At 43.1% G+C, this 20,867-nt stretch overlaps 1 protein-coding gene across 13 annotated transcripts in view; it reads right to left on the bottom strand.

Annotated features, from left to right (window-relative positions):
- Window positions 1-20,867, bottom strand: part of LOC126336721 (Ig-like and fibronectin type-III domain-containing protein 1) — a 2,308,230-nt gene that overhangs the window by 117,793 nt on the left and 2,169,570 nt on the right. For 8 of the 13 annotated variants that reach the window (XM_050000693.1, XM_050000696.1, XM_050000692.1 and 5 more), the window contains one exon: window positions 13,377-13,403. The exons of the other annotated variants lie outside the window; for them this stretch is intronic. In XM_050000693.1, coding sequence (XP_049856650.1) covers window positions 13,377-13,403 — 27 coding nt within the window. The remainder of the gene's footprint in view (window positions 1-13,376; window positions 13,404-20,867) is intronic. 13 annotated transcript variants of the gene reach the window in all.

Raw genomic sequence — 20,867 nt, 5'->3', positions numbered from 1 at the left:
AATAGATTATCACTAAGGCACACATAAACGTTATTCTGATAGTAAATGTCCATTATGGTCATCAAGATAGTGGACTATGATAAATAAATACATAAATAAATGTGTGATTGTTCCATTTGTAGCACCGACTTCTATTGCACGTCGTCGAAGGAAAATCAAGACTCTCTTTTTTTCGTTACAGGTTTCAGATTCTGCTCTTTTACTTCATAGCACGTAACTACATAGTGTTCTCAAATATTCGGAGGGTGGTCATCATAGCATATCGTGGCCCACAATTCGTATACGACACTGTATGAAATGAAATGTCGTGTGACGAGGGCCTCCCGTCGGGTAGACCGTTCGCCTGGTGCAAGTCTTTCGATTTGACGCCACTTCGGCTGAATGAAATGATGATGATGATTAGGACAGCACAACACCCAGTCCCTGAGAGGAGAAAATCTCCAACCCAGCCGGTAATCGAACCCGGGCCCTTTGGATTGACAGTCTGTCGCGCTGACCACTCTGCTACCGGGGCAGACTACGACACTGTATACCAGATTTCACAAATGTTTCAGGGAGATCACGATGTTATCCCACTGTGAAACTTAACTTTACGTTTCTAAGTCTGTATCGTCACGCAAATAGACAAGTGACTACCCGATCTGCCAAACACTGCAGTAACTGGGTCACTAACCAGTGGAAGAATGGAATTATGGTAGAATTTCCTTTTGTATTAACTGATCTTAACTGTTGATCATGTTTCCTCATAATGAGGGAAAGCGTCTGACTCAAACTGTTCGCTCAATGAAGCTGAGCGAGCTTCTCCAAAAACTCCTTAATTTTCAGTTTTTTATGCTACCTAAGGAACACAGATCAATTCAGTTACCACACGAATTTCTTGTTTACTGTAGCTAACAGCACACTATAAGGTACACAAGGAGACATAAATCGTTTTCGAGTACCGAATCGAAATCACACTGAATGTAAACTGAGAGCGTACTTTACGGAACATGATTGGCTTTTGTTGTTGGAAGCAGTACACATTTCCTGGACATACTTTATATTTCGTGATATCTAAACAAGGTTTTCCACCAAAGAGGTGAATTTTTTGCTAGTTGCGTAATATTCGTATTTTTTATACATCAGATGAAAAGAGTATTTTTTAAATGTAATAACGTTATTCCTTAGTCATGCTTATAAACACCGAGAACATAATACGCGTTATGTTATTGTACTGTTTATTTCAAAAGCTCTAGGAGGCTAGTTTACTTTTGCAGTAAAAATGGAAGAAGAAGGAAAATAGGTGCTTAGCTGCTTCATAATCTAGGTACATTAAAAAGGCAAGGGAAATAACGACATGGCAAAATACTACTTATCATTAAAGCCTTAATCCCTTAATCTGAAATCTAGTACGTGTGACAACCTGTATACTCAGAGGCAGATATATGTGCCGAATACCTCCAGGAGCGGAATCAACAAGTCTCTGATGTTCAGAGCAACTGCTATTGTGTACAACAAAACCAAGGTGAAAGAAGTACGTCATCATTATCATGGCATTTATAAACACCACGAACGCCAGAGCACTGAGTCTGAAATTTTAGCCTGTGGATGGGAATATAAATGTCGCTATATGTGCGAGTGTTTCTTTCATTTATTTACGTTATATTGCTCGCAGTTATAAATTAAATAAACTATTCAATAGCTGCACTGGCTAAGCTCTTAAATTTGCGATGACAAAGCCTTCACACAGGGTAGCTGACTTCGGGATCATCTCTTCAGGTTTCTGTTGTGTTTAACCATTTTGTCGCGTACAATCTTCTGCACATCACGATTTCTAGAAACGTTAATGCAGCCGAAAGTTACTTTTTCTTCATCCTTCTTCCGCGCTGTACAATACCAATGAAGTCAATAACGTGCGCCCTCTTACAGTTTCGCACGCCGTATCAAAGGGGTCACAGGGCAATGCGTTTAAAACTGCTCTAAGATGTGGAAAAGAAATAAACAAGCGGCAAGTAATTAAGTGTATGCGTTAATATCGCGATGCATGAAGGGTCTAGTACGTTTCTTCTTCGCTGACAAAGGGCTTTGGAATTGCAAACAATGGAAACGATAACACTGAGACGGTAAACTACATGAAATTTCTGTCAAGAGATGCCCAAGGACTCCGAATTATTGTTCTCCGCGAGACTGGAGACAAGCTGTATTTCCAACACAGCATGTCAAATTCCGCAGTGACGATTTCATAGGTATTCTGTTAACGGCTACATCGTGTTATTTTGCGTTTATCATTGCACTAAGAAGAAAGTAAAATACACTGATGGAAAAATGCAACACCAAAAAATAATTAATTTAAGGTAATGAAATTACGGGAATACATTTGTCTACGTAAGATATTTAAGCGATTTACATAGAAAAATCACAGGTTAACGTAATGTACAGGATGGCAGCCAGTCAAGGAATATTTTAGGGAATTAGTTTAAAAAATTTATTTCAGAGGCCCAGTGGAATCTTTACAAGTTTTCTCCAGAGTAATTCACGCCGTATCTAAGTGACGCAAGTCGCTTGACTTTCAAAACCGAGGCAGTTCTGTCCAGTTAAAGCTGCTGCCAGGAGGCGCCCTGAGACCTCTGCTGAAACAGCTAGCGAATTCACGCCGTTGGTTTTAGCCAATAGAGTGCGTTGCATATAAATCACGTGTGTGGACGCTGGAGTCTTCTGCGGTACCGTACACAGCTCCTTCTCTTTTTTGCATTGCAGACCTCGAGCAGAACAGACGTCTTTTTGGAAGGCAGAGCCTCTGGCTCTGCTTTTCCCGTCCGGCCACCAACGCAAGTTAGCATGAACCGCTTCCGCTTCAAATGGTTCAAATGGCTTTGAGCACTATGCGACTTAACTTCTGAGGTCATCAGTCGCCTAGAACGTAGAACTACTTAAACCTAACTAACCTAAGGACATCACACACATCCATGCCCGAGGCAGGATTCGAACCTGCGACCGTAGCGGTCGCTCGGTTCCACACTGCGGCGCCTAGAACCGCACGGCCACTCCGGGCGGCCTTCCGCTTCCGTTGCCCATTTCATTTAATTGTTCGACCTCCAAGACTGGCCTAAACCTGCTAACCTCTGATGTTCAGAGCAACTGCGATTGTGTACAACAAAACCAAGGTGAAAGAAGTACGTCATCATTACCATGGCATTTATAAACACCACGAACGCCAGAGCACTTTGTACTCCATATATTGAAGTATATCCTGTTTATTGTACTTAATTCTCTGTTTTGTCATTTAACGGTAGCCCTGGATGCCCACTACCAAATCCTGATCGCCCGACCTCCTGCACGCTGCCGCCACGAGGCATATTTAACAACCTTCTTCCCCCTTCCCTGCCATTTTATACATTAACATTGGTGTCAGAAGTTTCTCTCCCAATCCCCAAACCACAAATCCTTTTCAGTTGGTGTCAGAAGTGGAATGTAACAATTATATCCCCCCTTCATGGCACGTACTCTTTTACATTTGGTGTCAGAAGTGGGATGTAACAACTATATCCCCCCTCTCAGGCATGAACTCTTTTACAGGAAGCGCGAGATGAGCCATTGCAAATGTGAAATGCTGGTACGTTAATAACCGGTGTAATCGGCAGAGTGTTGAATTCAAGCATGCAATCGTACATGCATTGTGTTGTACAGGTGCCGGGTGTCAGTTTGTGCAGTGGAGTTCCCTGCCTGTTGCACTTGCTTGATCACTACAGGACTGTTAATGCTGTTTGTGGATGACGCAGGATTTGTCGTCCGATGTTGTCCCATATGTGGTCGATTGGAGAGAGATCGGTGAGCCAACAGACCAGGGCAACATGTCGAAACTCTGTAGAACATGTCGGGTTACAACAGAGGTATATGAGTAACTGTTATCCTGTTGAAAAACACCCCCTGGATTGCTGATCATGAATGGCAGTACAGCAGGCAGAATCAGCCGACTGGCGTACAGATTTGCAGTCAGGGTACGTGGGAAAAGTGCTCCTGCTGTTACACGAAATCGCACCCCACGTCAGAACCCCAGCGGTAGGTCGAAAGTGTCTAATACACAGATAGGTTGGTTGCAGGCCCTCAACTGGCCTCTTTCTAACCAACAAACGGCCAGGATTCGCCCCGAGGCAGAACCAGCTTTCATCAGAAAGCACAACAGACCGTCACCCTACACTCCAATGAGCTCTCGCTTGACGCCGTTGAAGTCACAAATGACGATGGTTTGGGGTCATTTGAATCCACGCTGTGCGTCTTGCCCGGTGTGTCCTTTAAGTAAAAGATATACAACTGTTCGTCGTGTTACTGCAGCCCCAAATGCTTCTTCAGACTGCTGCTGCAGATACAATGGGTCAGATTCATGTGCCGAACACGATGGTCTTACTTCTCGGGAATGCCACGTGGCCATCCGGAGCCTAGTCTTCTTGTTACTGTACATTCTTGTGACCACCAGTGTCAGCAGTCACGTACAATAACTACACTCCTGCCAAGTCTTTTTGCAATATCGGAGAAGGAACATCCAGCTCCTCGTAGCCCTACAATACGACCTCGTTCACACGCAGTGAGGTATTGATAATGGCGTCTTTGTGAACCATAAAGGCATTCTTGACTATCATCAACTCACCACGTCGAATCTCAAAGATAACTAACGCTCACGGCCGTTACAGCGTCTATTTAAATCAAACTTGATTTGCATCCTCATCGTGGTGCTCCTTGGGTGACTCTAATGCGGCTGGTGCGAAATTTGAATAGATATTATCTTTCAGGTGCAGAAACACGCCTAGCAACTTCCATTTATCTCGCATAACTCCATCTTGTGATTTTTTCCGTCAGTGTAGAGCCTGTCTTCCAGTGGACTACAAACTATTAGCAACTCACATGTGTGTAGTTTATTGGGATTCATCCTTTTGAATTTAATGACCAATCAAGGATCACCAGCCGGCCGCTTTGGTTCTGCGGTTCTAGGCGATTCAGTCCGGAACCGCGCTGCTGCTACCGTTGCAGGTTCGAATCCTGCCTGGGGCATGAATGTGTTTGATGTCCTTAGATACTTTGGTTTAGGTAGTTCTAAATCCAGGGGACTGATGACCTCAGATGTTAAGTGGCTCGTGCTCTGAGCACTATGCGACTTATCTTCTGAGGTCATCAGTCACCTAGAACTTAGAAATAATTAAACCTAACTAACCTAAGGACATCACACACATCCATTCCCGAGGCAGGATTCGAACCTGCGACCGTAGCGGTCGCTCGGGTCCAGACTGTAGCGCCAGGAACCGCAAAGCCACTCCGGCCGGCTCAGATGTTAAGTCCCATTATGAAAAAGTTTATTTAAATAACCGCTACCAGTCACAAAATTTGTTACTACTGTATTATTTATTGAGCAACATGTTTCGGAGAATACCCCATCTTCAGGCTCAAAGGCCTTACAAAAACATATTTTAACATTAAAGTCATATTAAAGCCTTTTATAAGGGCTGTTGGTGTCTTTAAAGGCTTTAATATGACTTTAATGTTAAAATATGTTTTTGTAAGGCCTTTGAGCCTGAAGATGGGGTATTCCCCGAAACATGTTGCTCAATAAATAATACAGTAGTAACAAATTTTGTGACTGGTAGCGGTTATTTAAATAAACTTTTTCATAATTTTTGATACAGTCACGGTCGAAATATAGTCATAATGGCTTTAAATTAAGTCCCATAGTGCTTAGAGCCATTTGAGCCGAGGATCACCCACGGCTTTGCGCTACGATCACACAGCGGCCATCATAATTTAATCTATCTTTATATCTATATCGTTGTGAGTCAGTCGGGACTTTTAACATTAAGCATAGCTGCTATCAGTTACTAACAAATATTAATAATCTAAAGGCACAGCTCGTTGCAGTGGGGCTACGGGTAAAGAGAATAGTAAATATAAGAGGAGAACACTGGAACAGATTTCCCATCGACGTCAGCACATCATTTTCTTGTAGAGGTATGTGACACACTGGTGTTCAGCAGTCCGTCACAAAAAGAAAAAAAAAACAATTACTGCAATTTTCGTTTTATTTTCTTTAGGCATGATGAATTTCAGTAAGCTTGTCTTCAGATTTACCACAGAACGAGCAATTGCTTGTCCAAAATCTCTAAACTGGCACTTTTCAACGTTACGTAATACGCATGAGCTACACTGCGTCACCAAATTGAACCGGTAGCCTACAGGGCTGAAATGTGAGCGCGGCCCGCTCCGGACAGAGGGAACGTGGTGGCTATCCCAGTCAGGTACCCGCAGCAGCTGGCCTGGACGCAATATCCACTGCGACCTGTCCAGCTGGCAATATTGCCTCTGCGACCACGACTCCGCTAAAAGTCCCAGTCATCGCTGAATACGATGTCTGCTCAAGCATTTGCATCGAAAGGGAAACGTATACGGGGGGGATAGCTGCCAGGATTTCAGTAATAATGGCAGCTGCAAACGAGAATTTCTCGAACTCTCATAAAGAGTTTGTTGCGGTAAGCAGCGCGCGTTATTAAGAGCTTCATGTGAGAGCAGAATGCATAAGGAAGCAAACGAGTCTGGGTTTAACGTCCCGTCGATACTGAGGTCATTAGAGACGGAGCACAAGCTCGGATTGTGTCAAGGATGGGGGAAGAAGTCGGCTGTGCCCTTGCAAAGGAACCATCCCGGCATCTGCCTGGAGCGATTTAGGGGAATTCACTGTAAACCTTAATCTGCATGGCCGGACCGTCATCCTCCCGAATGCGAGTCCTTTGTGCTACCCGCCGCGAGAGCGGAGTAGGAAAGCATAGTATTACAAGGGGCGTTCAACACGTAATGCAACACTTTTTTCTCGAAGCAGGTTAGCTTTATTCAGGATTCCAGTACACGATATTATTCTCCATACTTTTGGCTACAAAACCCGATTTTTCAACATAATCTCCTTTCATTGCGACGGCCTTATGCCACCTTACTGAGAGGGCCTCTATGGTACCACTCTACTGTCCGACGTTGGAGCCAACTTCTTACTGCATCAGTAACCTCCCCATCATCCATGTGCTGCCTCCCACAGAGTGCATCCTCCATTGAGCCAAATCGATACAATTCGAAAGAGGCGGAATCAAGGCTACAGAGTGGATGAGGAAGAACAATCCAATGAAGTTTTGCGAGCTCCTCTCGACAAAGAAACTGTCACAACAGCCTCGTAACGCGAACGCAGTTTTACACCCTGCGCGTACACGTGTTTGACTACCTCCGTTGGTGGACGACTGTGTCAGCACTATCAACATAGACGTCTAGTAGCAATGCGAGGTGTTTGTGATCCGTCGATGACCTCGAATGAAGGTGCCTGCACGTTCCAATACTGCAGCCGTCACGGGTGTGTGCCGCCAGTCGGCACGCGGGAGAGCGGATAGGTTTGAGCTACCTTGTTGGTATGATACGTGCCCAATGACTCGCCGTGCTTTTGTTCACTGATACGTCTTCGTAGGCATATTGCAAGGGTCCAAAAATATCTGCAATACTCTGGTTTTCCACCAAAAAAACTCAACGACCGCTCTCTGCCTGGAATACACTTCCGTTACATGTCGTTTTAGACGTAGCTCTATGTGTGGAAGGATCTTCCGGTATTTACCGTTGCCCAGGGGACGCCCGACTGTACATGTACACTCATCTGGGAGGCTCCTTCCGTTACAGACGCCATTTTGAAGGCCACGTGTAGCGCCGCCACTACCGAAATCAGTAGTGGCTGAAGGAGGAATATTTCACGATGTCTCACTGCAAATTCATCATTTTTTCAACCGAAATTAGCCGAGAAAAAAATGTATTCCCTCGTATATTGTTATTGTACAATTCAGCTAGCTCTTTATTCGCACGAAGTAATGGCCGCTATCGACAGGGGATCTCAAGTTGATTCCGTATTTCTAGATTTCGGGAAAGCTTTTGACACCGTTCCTCACAAGCGACTTCTAATCAAGCTGCGGGCCTATGGGGTATCTTCTCAGTTGTGCGATTGGATTCGTGATTTCCTGTCAGGAAGGTCGCAGTTCATAGTAATAGACGGCAAATCATCGAGTAAAGTGATATCAGGTGTTCCCCAGGGCAGCGTCCTGGGACCTCTGCTGTTCCTGATCTATATAAATGACCTGGGTGACAATTGAGCACTTATCTTAGGTTGTTCGCAGATGATGCTGTAATTTACCGTCTAGTAAGGTCATACGAAGACCGGTATCAGTTGCAAAACGATTTAGAAAAGATTGCTGTATGGTGTGGCAGGTCGCAGTTGACGCTAAATAACGAAAAGTGTGAGGTGATCCACATGAGTTCCAAAAGAAATCCGTTGGAATTCGATTACTCGATAAATAGTACAATTCTCAAGGCTGTCAATTCAACTAAGTACCTGGGTGTTAAAATTACGAACAACTCCAGTTGGAAAGAACACATACATAATATGTGGGGAAGGCGAGCCAAAGGTTGCGTTTCATTGGCAGGACACTTAGAAGATGCAACAAGTCCACTAAAGAGACAGCTTACACTACACTCGTTCGTCCTCTGTTAGAATATTGCTGCGCGGTGTGGGATCCGTACCAGGTGGGATTGACGGAGGACATCGAAAGGATGCAAAAAAGGGCAGCTCGTTTTGTATTATCACGTAATAGGGGAGAGAGTGTGGCAGATATAATACGCGAGTTGGGATGGAAGTCATTAAAGCATAGACGTTTTTTCGTCGCGGCGAGATCTATTTACGAAATTTCAGTCACCAACTTTCTCTTCCGAATGCGAAAATATTTTGTTTAGCCCAACCTACATAGGTAGGAATGATCATCAAAATAAAATAAGAGAAATCAGAGCTCGAACAGAAAGGTTTAGGTGTTCGTGGCAGAGAGATAGTATGATTGTGGTTCGATGAACCTTCTGCCAAGCACTTAAATGTGAATTGCAGAGTAATCATGTAGATGTAGAGGTAGATGTAGATGTACAAGCCATGTGCTGAACGCACTGGACTAAAAAATACTCCATTTCTTATTTCGCTGTTCTCACATTCATGACTATGCTTATCGTTCGCAAGTTGTCGTCTGTCGTTGAAGGAATTCGTGCAACGTGATAAGCGTATAGTATACGTTAGGGTTACCACTCGGTGTCGCTGCCGTGCGCTACATTACGCGACCCAAAGTTCCTTAGTACTCCAATAAACGCGCTATGTTGTTATGTAATACTTCCAAGTTCAAGCTCAATAAGCCAACATCACGTATGTTCTCCGTGAGAATGAGATGTCGTAGGACCCAAGGCTTGGATGTAGGGGGCTCAATGTCTGGTAGATTTCACAGCAGCCACTTGCCCAGTTTTAACGACTATAATGTAAGAGGGAAACGTCAGAAAGCACTAAACCCCAGTATCGGTCGGGCAGACGTTACAGATTACCTGACAGCGACGACATAGTTTTAAAACGTGCTCTAAGAACTAATCACCGACGTTCTTGTCATCTATTATAGATGACACCAGTTTTAGTAATATTTTGCAGCACATAGTTTGCTCCAACATAACGAAAAAACTCGATGAAAACTAACTAGTCACTCATATCCAGTACGGATTAAGAAAATATCGCCATTGTCAGATACAATGGGCTTCTCATTCGAGAGTAGTAATGATTGCTATCGATAGGGGATCTCAAGTTGATTTCATATTTCTAGATTACCAGATGGCTTTTCGACACCGTTCATCACAAGCGGCTTCTAATCGGATTACATGCCTTTGGAGAATTGTCTAAAGTATGTGACTGGATTTGTGATTTCCTGTAAGTTCGTATTAATTAAAAGGAACTCTTATAGTGAAACCGAAATTGTATCTTTGGTTCCTCAAGGAACTGTTATAGGCCCCTTACTCTTCTTAATCTGTATAAACGATTTAGGAGACAATCTGAGCAGCCTCTTACACTGTTTGCAGATAATTCTATCGTTTACCGTCTAGTAAAGTCAACAGCAGATCAAAACGAACTTAAAAGTGATACAGATAAGATAGCTGCATAGTGTGAAAAGTGGCAATGGCACCTAAACAATAAAAAGTGTGAAATTCATTAAATTTCAGGTACACGATAAATCTCACAAACTTAAAGATTCTCGATTCAACTATATGCATAGAGACTGAATTTACGAAAAACTATCACGTGGGAAATGTTGGGGGACAGGTGATCCAAGGACTGCGTTTTATTTGCAGAACACTTAGGAGGTGCGACAGGTTTACTAAAGAGAATGTACACCACGCTTGTCCAACCTTTTCCGGAGTTCTGCTGCGCGGTATCGCCAGTTTCTTTGGCAGCTGTGGGCGCTTTCAGATATCTTCGTCCCATAAGACATGGTGGCAATAACACACCATGTGGTGATGTGCTTTATGAAAGATATTTCCTCTTAGTTCGTTGAAGTAGGCTGTAACTATTTGTAAAAACACAGAATAATATTTTTTTTCCTTTTATTCTATGTATTTCTTGCTGTTTCACTATTACAATAAGTCTGTTTTATTTTCCTTGATATTAGATTGCGTACGTCTGTTTTATTTTCCTTGACATTAGATTACGTACACTGTGAATGAGAAAGTCGTCATTACTAAACAATTAAAAAATGATAAAAATGTTATTATTTCTTCTTGACTGTTATGTATCTATAACGATGTCAAGTGAAATAACGTTCATAAGAATTCAAGTTACACACTTTTTTGTAGCAGAATCTTTTGAAGGTGAAAGTGGTTGTTTGCATGAATCCAAAATTCATTCTGTTCCTGATACCACATTCTTACACTTTCGTACCCTTGGACCGTGAAGCACGGTAGGAACAGGCTAACTTCAGCCTCACTTCTTGTTGCCGCAGGCATACATTGTAACGTAGGCAATTTCTGAAAGGGCTGAAAACAGTAAGACATTCTTTTTGTAGATGTAAAATTGGGGAATCGTAGCGGAAATCTTGAGAGTAAGTGTTGTGATGAAGTTTAAACTGTTTACTCCTTTCTTTTGTTACCGTCCATTATACCTGGAATGCGAGATCATGACCTGGTTCGACAAGAGTGAGTTGGAGATGGCGGAGGGGTTGAGGGGGTAAAGAATCTGACCTTGAACTTGTTGGGTTTGAACGATTCAACAAAAAAGGAAGAAAAAAATAGAAAGATCGATCCTTGTGTTGCAACAAACTTCTTTCCTACGATTTTGCAGCGCTGTTTCCAGTAGGGAAGTATCAGTTGTCAAGCAAGAATATGTTGCAAAAGGAACTCTGTTAACGTACTTCCCAGTGTTCAAACGGTTTACGCACGCCCACATGCTATTTGTTTCAACCATTCATTTTCGATACATTTCCTTCTTGACGTACCGACAACTTGCGACATTTTCCTCTGAAAATTGTGTATTAATTAAGATGTCTCAGTGACTCTACTTGTTCCGATTACAAGCAGATACCGTAGACACACAAAGCACACGAACACACACACATAAATGAACAACTCGTTACGAGCGCACAAGCATTATCGAACGTATGGCTTAACCAGTGCTGGGGAAAGTGAACATGCATTACACCTATTACCACTTGATGGACATAAATATGATTGAATTACAAATGTTAGTAAAAGCTTTTCCTAGATATAAGAGCTGTTGATATCGTGCAAATCGGACAAACTGAGTGAATTAATTAAAGTGATATAGATATTGCAAATTAAGTGGAGATGTACCTACTTGGACAAGATGTTAGTCACTGAAAACGTTTTAAAATTATCTGTACGGTTTTCGGAAATAATATTACATTGTTAAGTGTTTCATATTTATTTATTCGATATTACAGAACTATGAGATCTTACATTCGACTACATTCAGGAACTGCAACTAAAATATGGTATGGGAAATCATTGTGAATTAATTATGACTTTCGAGTACGAGTTGGGTAATCTACTCTCTAGTTTATTAAGAATATCGTAGTTTACATTATTTAATCACATGATGTTTCGGTCAGAATTACTAGAATGCGAATTCCAGTCATACGAAACTTCAGATTTGCCTTTCAACTGATAAGTATATTTCAACTACTACCTACGAAAAATCTTTAAAAAACCTAAAAGACTAAATGCACATTAAAGAAGTAGTATTTTCAGATTGAGAACTAAGGAGGAGAAATGGGAATATCTCAATGAGCCATTACTGTTATGCCACGTCGAATATTTGTACTAAAATACAGCTACGTGAAACTAAAACCACTTAAAGCCGACAAATAAATAAGGACATTTCAGTTAACCATTGCTACTAAGCCACGCTGTATCTCTGCGCAAAAATACAGTTGCTAGATACTTTGCTTACTTGAAACGTCAAAACTACTTAAAACTAGTCAATATTAACTTAGCAATTTGTTTATTGTGTGGAATAATGAACTGTACGTTCACTTTCTAAGAGGTAAAACGAGAAGAATTTTCGGTATCTAATTCAGTGAGAGATTTGACTTCGTGCATTCTGACAGGTCCCAGAAATAACTGAAAAAAAAATTCCTCTGCTCTATGTGAATAACTGTTGCCTGTTTCAGTCGTCAACATGGTGAAGATAATTTACAACAATGGGTGAAATGTTGCACTATTCCACAGCATGTAGCGAACCTTCTGGAAAATCATCTCATGTTCGCTTGTGGTTCTAGTTACTGTGAGAATACGATTGATGTACCAACGTTAGCTGAAAGCTTTCAAAAGTGAACGAGTGACGTGAGCAGAAAACTACACACGTCATATTTTAATTCGTTGTAGTGCCTAATTATATTTTATTTTGATTATACTTTGTGCACTCCGTCAGCATGGAAACGTACCGACCACCTTTCTATAAATAGGTTCTTTTTATTTTTCAATCGACTCCAAGGGAGCTCATATATAGAAGCAGCCTATTTTTGCCACTTTTTAGTTGGTGGTAAATTAATCAGACGAGCATTACTCGAAGAAATGACTACTCTCAATACGCAGCGACAAGAAATAGTGAGGTACTGATATGCCACAATTATATTTCTTCATTTTCTAAAAATTTCTGTGTAATGTTTTCTTAAAATGTGATTACTTATTCTCCATTTTAATTTACCATATGGACCATTAACATATCAATGAGTTTACTGAACATCAGTTAGTTGTAATTTAAAATACGATAATTCCAACTTAGCACACTCAGTTTACTTCAGCCCTGTCATCCCAGCTAGTATATTGTGCGAGATTAATAAAAAATGTATTTACGTATTCGTTAAATCTGTCCCATTTTACGAAAGCCCCAACCGTCACCATTACAGAGCCATCACCACCCGTGTGAGCTAGTGCTTTGTAGGAAATGTTAACGAGGGCGTATGGCGTGCATAGGGTTCGTTAGACGTGCACAGAGCCCAAATCACGTGAGCGTTTGCACTTGCCTGATATGGAGAGCTCCTCTGGCGCCACTGTGGGAGCAAAAACAAAACAGATTAATAACACCCAGCCTCTCACTTCACAAGCACAATGCGCTTTGTCGGCTACTGCAAAGCGCATCGACAGCACACAGTACAGGAAACAGGAGTCACAGGGTTAGCAACAAACAGACGGTATCTGCCAGATTTTGTAGCGGCTCTACATTCACTTATGTTGAAGTCATTCAACATGAATTAACAACTACAACATGAAAGATCCATGCACCTTAATTCATGTTACCAACCCTCTCTTCCTGTTCCAGCTAACAAAATAAAGTGAACTTAGCAAAACACAGAGTACAAACAAATGAAAACTACAAATGTATCAAGGAATATATTAATAAGACTATCGATGAACTTGGTATTCATTGGGATGCTTTTATGTTTCGACAGAGTATATAAAATGACAAATATCATAACTGCGCTTAATGTAAGAAATCTTTGAGTTATAAATTTTAATGGTTCAACGCTGTAGGTGGAATCCCTAGAATTGTTCAAATAATATGGCAAGATTTTTACATGTCACTGGGATCATTTAACCAGTAGGACACTTGATCAAATTTTAAAGCCATTTATGAAATTAGCGTATGTATATGCGTTTATCACGAAGCAAGAAGACTGCAAGTGTTGTACGACACTTTAAACAGATGTATCGTATTACAGATACTTTTATCTATGTAGCACGACGTGGTACACGATCGACTGTTGTTCCTATTCATGTAGGAACGAAATATGAAAGATTAAGCAATTTCTCAGCAGACGAGTGTAGCTTGATATGAACCAACATTTGCTTAAATCAAACTTTATTGAACCGAAACTCCGAAACTAATCTTAGCCTTTTTTGGACAGCGATCAACTAATTTGACTATTGGAGCACAACTCTACGTTTAATGAGAAACTTCAGTCTACCAATACTTCTCTCCAGTTATTTACTATCTTCACACCCATGCTCCTAATTTCGAGCTGGCTAGCACCCACGGTAGAAAGGATAGTATGGAGAATGGACTTAAAGTTTATACGAAGAATGGCCTTCCCAAAGTCTGTGTACTGAGTATCTTGGCCGGCTTGTTTGTCCGAGCGGTTCTAGGCGATACAGTCTGGAACCACGTGACCGCTGCGGTCGCAGGTTCGAATCCTGCCTCCGGCATGGATGTGTGTGATGTCCTTAGGTTAGTTAGGCTTAAGTAGTTCTAAGTCTAGGGGACTGATGACCTCAGAAATTAAGTCGCGTAGTGCTCAGAGCCAGAGCCATAATTTCCAGATTGTTCTTTTGAACCATTTGTAAGGTCTTTCCGTGATCCTCAGGGCGCCAGGGTAAAAAGAATAGAACATGTGTGTATAAAAATCCTATGTGAAGCTGGCAAATTCCCTTTACTGATTACCAGTTTCGGCTCATTGACGAGTCATCCTCCGACTTATGTAAAATGTTTTTTAGTGTGTGACAATCATTACATATAGTCGCATTTTTAGGGCTTAGTCGCCTTAAAACGAAAAATCGTGGTTGGTTATGTAAACTGACAACGTTAATCACTAATAAAATGTTATTAAAATGACCAAATTGCCAGACATCTGCACAAACTATCGTCAGTAATGATAGCTGCATCACCCATTAGTGGGTGTAAATCAGAGATCACTTTTAATATTGCGCAACTGCTACGGTCGCAGGTTCGAATCCTGCCTCGGGCATGGATGTGTGTGATGTCCTTAGGTTGGTTAGGTCTAAGTAGTTCTAAGTTCTAGGGGACTGATAACCAAAGATGTTAAGTCCCATAGTGCTCAGAGCCATTTGAATTTGAACTTTTAATATTCATAACCGGACAAGGAAGTGTCTGAGTGAAAGCTGTCAGCCTAATGGCTGAGGTGTAGCGTCATGGCTACAAGAAAACACTGACTCATGGGAGATGCAACTATCATTGCTGTCGATTGTTTGTACGCATGTGTGGAAATATGGGCACAGTAACAATATTGCCCAAATTACTTAACCAACTACGATTTTTTATTTTAGAGCGACTTAGCTCAAAGAATACGACGATGTTAATGATTGTCACACACTGAAAAACATTTTAGGTAGATCTGAGGATGGCTCGTCAATGAGCCGAAAGCGGTAATCAATAAAGAAAATTTGCCTTCATGACGTAGGATGTTTATTCACATATGTTTGAAATCAAGAGATCGCATGTTTCCCCTTGTCACTGTCAAAGAATAAGATGAAAAGAATAGGAAGATAATCCTGCCTATGCTACACTACTGGCCATTAAAATTGCTACACCACGAATATGACGTGCTACAGACGCGATATTTAACCGACAAGAAGAAGATGCTGTGATATGCATATGATTAGCTCTTCACAGCATTCACACAAGGTTGGCGCCGGTGGCGACACCTACAACGTGCTGACATGAGGAAAGTTTCCAACCGATTTCTCATACACAAACAGCAGTTGACCGGCGTTGCCTGGCGAAACGTTGTTGTGATGCCTCGTGTAAGGAGGAGAAATACGTACCTTCACGTTTCCGACTTTGATAAAGGTCGGATTGTAGCCTATCGCGATTGCGGTTTATAGTATCGCGATATTGCTGCTCGCGTTGGTCGAGATCCAATGACTTTTAGCAGAATATGGAATCGGTGGGTTCAGGAGGGTAATAAGGAACGCCGTGCTGGATCCCAACGGCCTCGTATCACTAGCAGTCGAGATGACAGGCATCTTATCCGCACGGCTGTAACGGATCGTGCAGCCGCCTCTCTGTCCCTGAGTCAACAGATGCGGACGTTTGCAAGACGACAACGATCTGCACGTACAGTTCGACGACGTTTGCAGCAGCATGGTCTATCAGCTCTGAGACCATGGCTGCGGTTACCCTTGTCGCTGCATCAAAGACAGGGTCGCCTGCGATGGTGTACTCAACGACGAACCTGGGTGCACAAATGGCAAAACGTCATTTTTTCGGATAAATCCAGGTTCTGTTTACAGCATCATAATGGTCGCATCCGTGTTTGGCGACACTGCGGGTAACGCACATTGGAAGCGTGCATTCGTCATCTCCATACTGGTGTATCACGCGGCTTGATGGTATGGGGTGCCATTGGTTACACGTCTGGGTCACCTCTTGTTCGCACTGACGGCACTTTGAACAGTCGACGTTACATTTCAGATGTGTTACGACCCGTGGCTCTACGCTTCATTCGATCCCTGCGAAACCCTACAATTCAGCAGAATAATGCACGACCGCAAATTGCAGGTCCTGTAGGGGCCTTTCTGGATACAGAAAACGTTCGACTGCTGCCCTGGCCAGCACATTCTCCAGATCTCTCACCAACTGAAAAAGTCTGGTCAATGGTGGCCGAGCAACTGTCTCGTAACAATACGTCAATCACTACTCTTGATGAAGTGTGGTATCGTGTTGAAGCTGCATAGGCAGCTGTACCTGTACACGCCATCCAAGCTCTGTTTGAGTCAATGCGCAGGCGTATTTCGTGAAAATGTAATCACATGTCAGCTCTAGTACAGTATTTTTGTGCAATTAATAACCGTTTATTATCTGTATTTCTTCCTTGTGTAGCAATTTTAATGGCCAGTAGTGTACATGTACAACGCCCGAAGACGGTGGACCAGTCTTCCGAAAACGGAAATGTGTAGTAACAGACTCTGTGTCTGAAGCAAATTTTATTTGTTGTAAATAAACGGTTATGTTCTACTTGTCCTACTTCAAGACAGGAAAAAAGGCAAATGGAGAAAGGAAAGCGCAAACAGAAGCTCTGAGAAGTGTGGTAAGTTGTGCACGCATGGCACTCTTGGTGGGGCGTTGTATGAAAAAAAAAAAAAAGGCAAGTCTCTGTGATAGTGATCCAGTTGGGCATGAGGTTGAAAGCTGGATCTACGGCTCAGAGAGAATAATTTGTTAATCATTTCTAAAGAATGAGCACGTTAAAGAAAGAATAACAAGAACATGATAAACAAATACATGTTTCACTGTGTCGTTCGGAACTTTGTGAGGCGGGCGTGTGGCGACACTGCAGCCAGTGTGCAGCGAGTGAGGCTTAACTTTACCGCTGCAAATGCTTTCGATCGCCGCGGCGCTGCTAAACTTGTGAACTCGCAACAGGGCCGCGACGCGCTGCCAGATGGCTGGCGGGCATCTATCGGAGAACTGTCACCCCGCCCACAGCCTACAGCCGACAGCCGACAGAAGTAGGTCGCGCCGCGCCGAGCTCTCCCCAGGTGCTGCACCGGGCTGCGATCGTGGGCGCCCCTTCCGTGTCCCCCGTACTATGGGCCGCAGGATCTGTTCCTCATCGATACCAGTTGCGTCTAATTAGTTCTATGAAACATATGTAGAGGAGGGATGGTAAATACAGTGTTATTCATGAGTATGTCTGGGGTTTCAGAAAGCGACCGTGCGGAAAGAAAAGGCATACAGAAAAATGACACATATCGGTGGGTTGAGCATCTCTATAAATCTCCTACTGGCCATTAAAATTGCTACACCAAGAAAAATGCAAATGATAAACGAGTATTCATTGGACAAATATATTATATTAGAACTGACACGTGATAACATTTTCACGCAATTTGGGTTCATAGATCCTGAGAAATCACTACCCAGAACAACCTCCACTGGCCGTAATAAAGGCCTTGATCCGCCTGTGCATTGAGTCAAACAGAGCATGGATGGCGTGTACACGTACAGTTGCCCATGCAGCTTCAACACGATACCATAGTTCATCATGAGTAGTGATTGGCGTACAGGACGTGCAACATGTGGTCGTGCATTATCCTGTTGAAATGTAGGGTTTCTCAGAGATCGAATGAAGGGTAGAGGCACGGGTCGTAACACATCTGAAATGCAACGTCCACTGTTCAATGTGCCGTCAATGCGAACAAGAGGTGACCGAGACGTGTAACCAATGACACCCCATAACATCACGCCGGGTATGGCGACGACGAATACACGCTTCCACTGTGCATTCACCGCGATGTCGCCAAACACGGATGCGACCATCATGCATCAGCACCAGGATTCATCCGAAAAAATGACGTTATGCCATTCGTGCACCCAGATTCGTCGTTGAGTACACCATCGCAGGCGCTCCTGTCTGTGGTGCAACATCAAGGGTAACCGCAGCCATGGTCTCTCTGCTAACACTCATCGGATCTCGAACAACGCGAGCAGCAATGCCGCGATACGATAAACCGCAATCGCGATAGGCGACAGGCTACAATTCGACCTTTATCAAAGTCGGAAACGTGATGGTACGCATTTCTCCTCCTTACACGAGGCATCACAACAACGTTTTACCAGACAACACCGGTCAACTGCTGTTTGTGTATGAGAAATTGGTTGCAAACTTTCCTCATGTCAGCACGTTGTAGGTGTCGCTACCGGCGCCAACCTTGTGTGAATACTCTGAAAAGTTACTCATTTGCACGTCACAGCATATTCTTCTTCCCGGTGAAATTTCGCATCTGTAGCAAGTAATCTTCGCGGAGTAGCATTTTTAATGGCCAGTAATGTATTTCATATTCTGGGCGTTCGCAGCTGTTGAACAGCATGGTATTGAGAACAGAGTTACTGAAAGTTGGTAAAATTATTTTATTGTTACACAACCGGTTTCGCGGCCTAAAGTCGTATCGTCAGGTGCAAGCTACATGGTAAAGAGTAATATACAGTGTCTCAACTTTGAGGATGCCCAAAAGAACAGACACTACGCATTCATACAACTCTATTTTAATGAATAAATTTCGTTTAATTCACAAAGGTTTGTGCCATCAGACTATCGGTGTCGGTAGATAATGGCCATTTTCAGATCTGCAACAAAATATGGGAAAAAACACAATTGAAACTAGCAGATTGTCTACAGCTTAAAACAATAAAATAGACCGTGATGAGAAGTATTACTGACATAAGGATGAGAAATACGTACCATCACGTTTCCGACTTTGATAAAGCTCGGATTGTAGCCTATCGCGATTGCGGTTTATCGTATCGCGACATTGCTGCTCGCGTTGGTCGAGATCCAATGACTGTTAGCAGAATATGGAACCGGTGGGTTCAGGGGGGACTACGGAACGCCGTGCTGAATCCCAACGGTGTCGTATCACTAGCAGTCGAGATGACAGGCATCTTATCCGCATGGTTGTAACGGATCGTGCAGCCACTTCTCGATCCCTGAGTCAACAGAATGGGGACGTTTGCAAGACAACAACCATCTGCACGAACAGTTCGACAACGTTTGCAGCTGCATGGACTATCAGCTCGGAGACCATGGCTGTGGTTACTCTTGGCGCTGCATCACAGACAGGAGCACCTACGATGGTGTTCTCAACAACGAACCTGGGTGCACGAACGGAAAACGTCATTTTTTCGGATGAATCCAGGTTCTGTTTACAGCATCATGACGGTCGCATCCGTGTTTGGCGACATCGCGGTGAACACATACTGGAAGCGTGCATTCGTCATCGCCATACTTGTGTATCACCCGGCGTGATGGTATGGTGTGCCTTTGGTTACACGTCTCGGTCACCTCTCGTTCGCATTTACGGCACTTTGAAGAGTGGACGTTTCATTTCAGATGTGTTACTACCCGTGGTTCTACCCTTCATTCGATCCCTGAAAAACCCTACATTTCAGCAGGATAATGCACGTCCGCATGTTGCAGGTCCTGTACGGGCCTTTCTAGATACGGAAAATGTTCGACTGCTGCCCTGGCCAGCACATTCTCCAGATCTCTCACCAACTGAAAACGTCTGGTCAATGGTGGCCGAGTAACTGACTCGTCACAATACGCCAGTCACTACTCTTGATGAATTGTGGTATCGTGTTGAAGCTGCATGGGCAGCTGTACCTGTACACGCCATCCATGCTCTGTTTGACTCAATGCCCAGACGTATCAAGGCCGTTATTACGGCCAGAGGTGCTTGTTCTGGGTACTGATTTCTGAGGATCTATGCACCCAAATTGCGTGAAAATGTAATCACTAGTCAGTTCTAGTATAATATATTTGTCCAGTGAATACCCGTTTATCATCTGCATTTCTTCTTGGTGTAGCAATTTTAATGGCCAGTAGTGTAGTTGGAGCTAGACGCATGGGACATCGCATTTCGGAAATCGTTACGGTATTCACTATTCTGAGATCCACAGTGTCAAGAGTGTGCCGAGAATACCAAGTTTCAGGCATTACCAATGGCCGACGGCCTTCGTTTAACGACCGAGAGCAGCAACGTTTGCGTAGAGTTGTCAGTGCTAACAGAGAAGCAACACTGCGTGAAATAACCACAGAATTCAATGTAGGACGTAAGACGAATGTATCCACTAGGACAGTGCGGCGAAATTTGCGTTATTAGGTAATGGCACTAGACGAGTGATGCGAGTGGTTTTGCTGACAGCACGACGTGACCTGAAACACATGTCCCTTGCTTGTGGCCATATCGGTTGGACTCTACACGACTGATCAACGGTG

The sequence above is a fragment of the Schistocerca gregaria genome, chromosome 2 (assembly GCF_023897955.1).
Source record: "Schistocerca gregaria isolate iqSchGreg1 chromosome 2, iqSchGreg1.2, whole genome shotgun sequence".
Taxonomy (NCBI): Eukaryota; Metazoa; Arthropoda; class Insecta; order Orthoptera; family Acrididae; genus Schistocerca; species Schistocerca gregaria.
The sequence above is the reverse complement of the archived record's forward strand: the minus strand, read 5'-3'. Positions and strand labels throughout refer to the sequence as shown.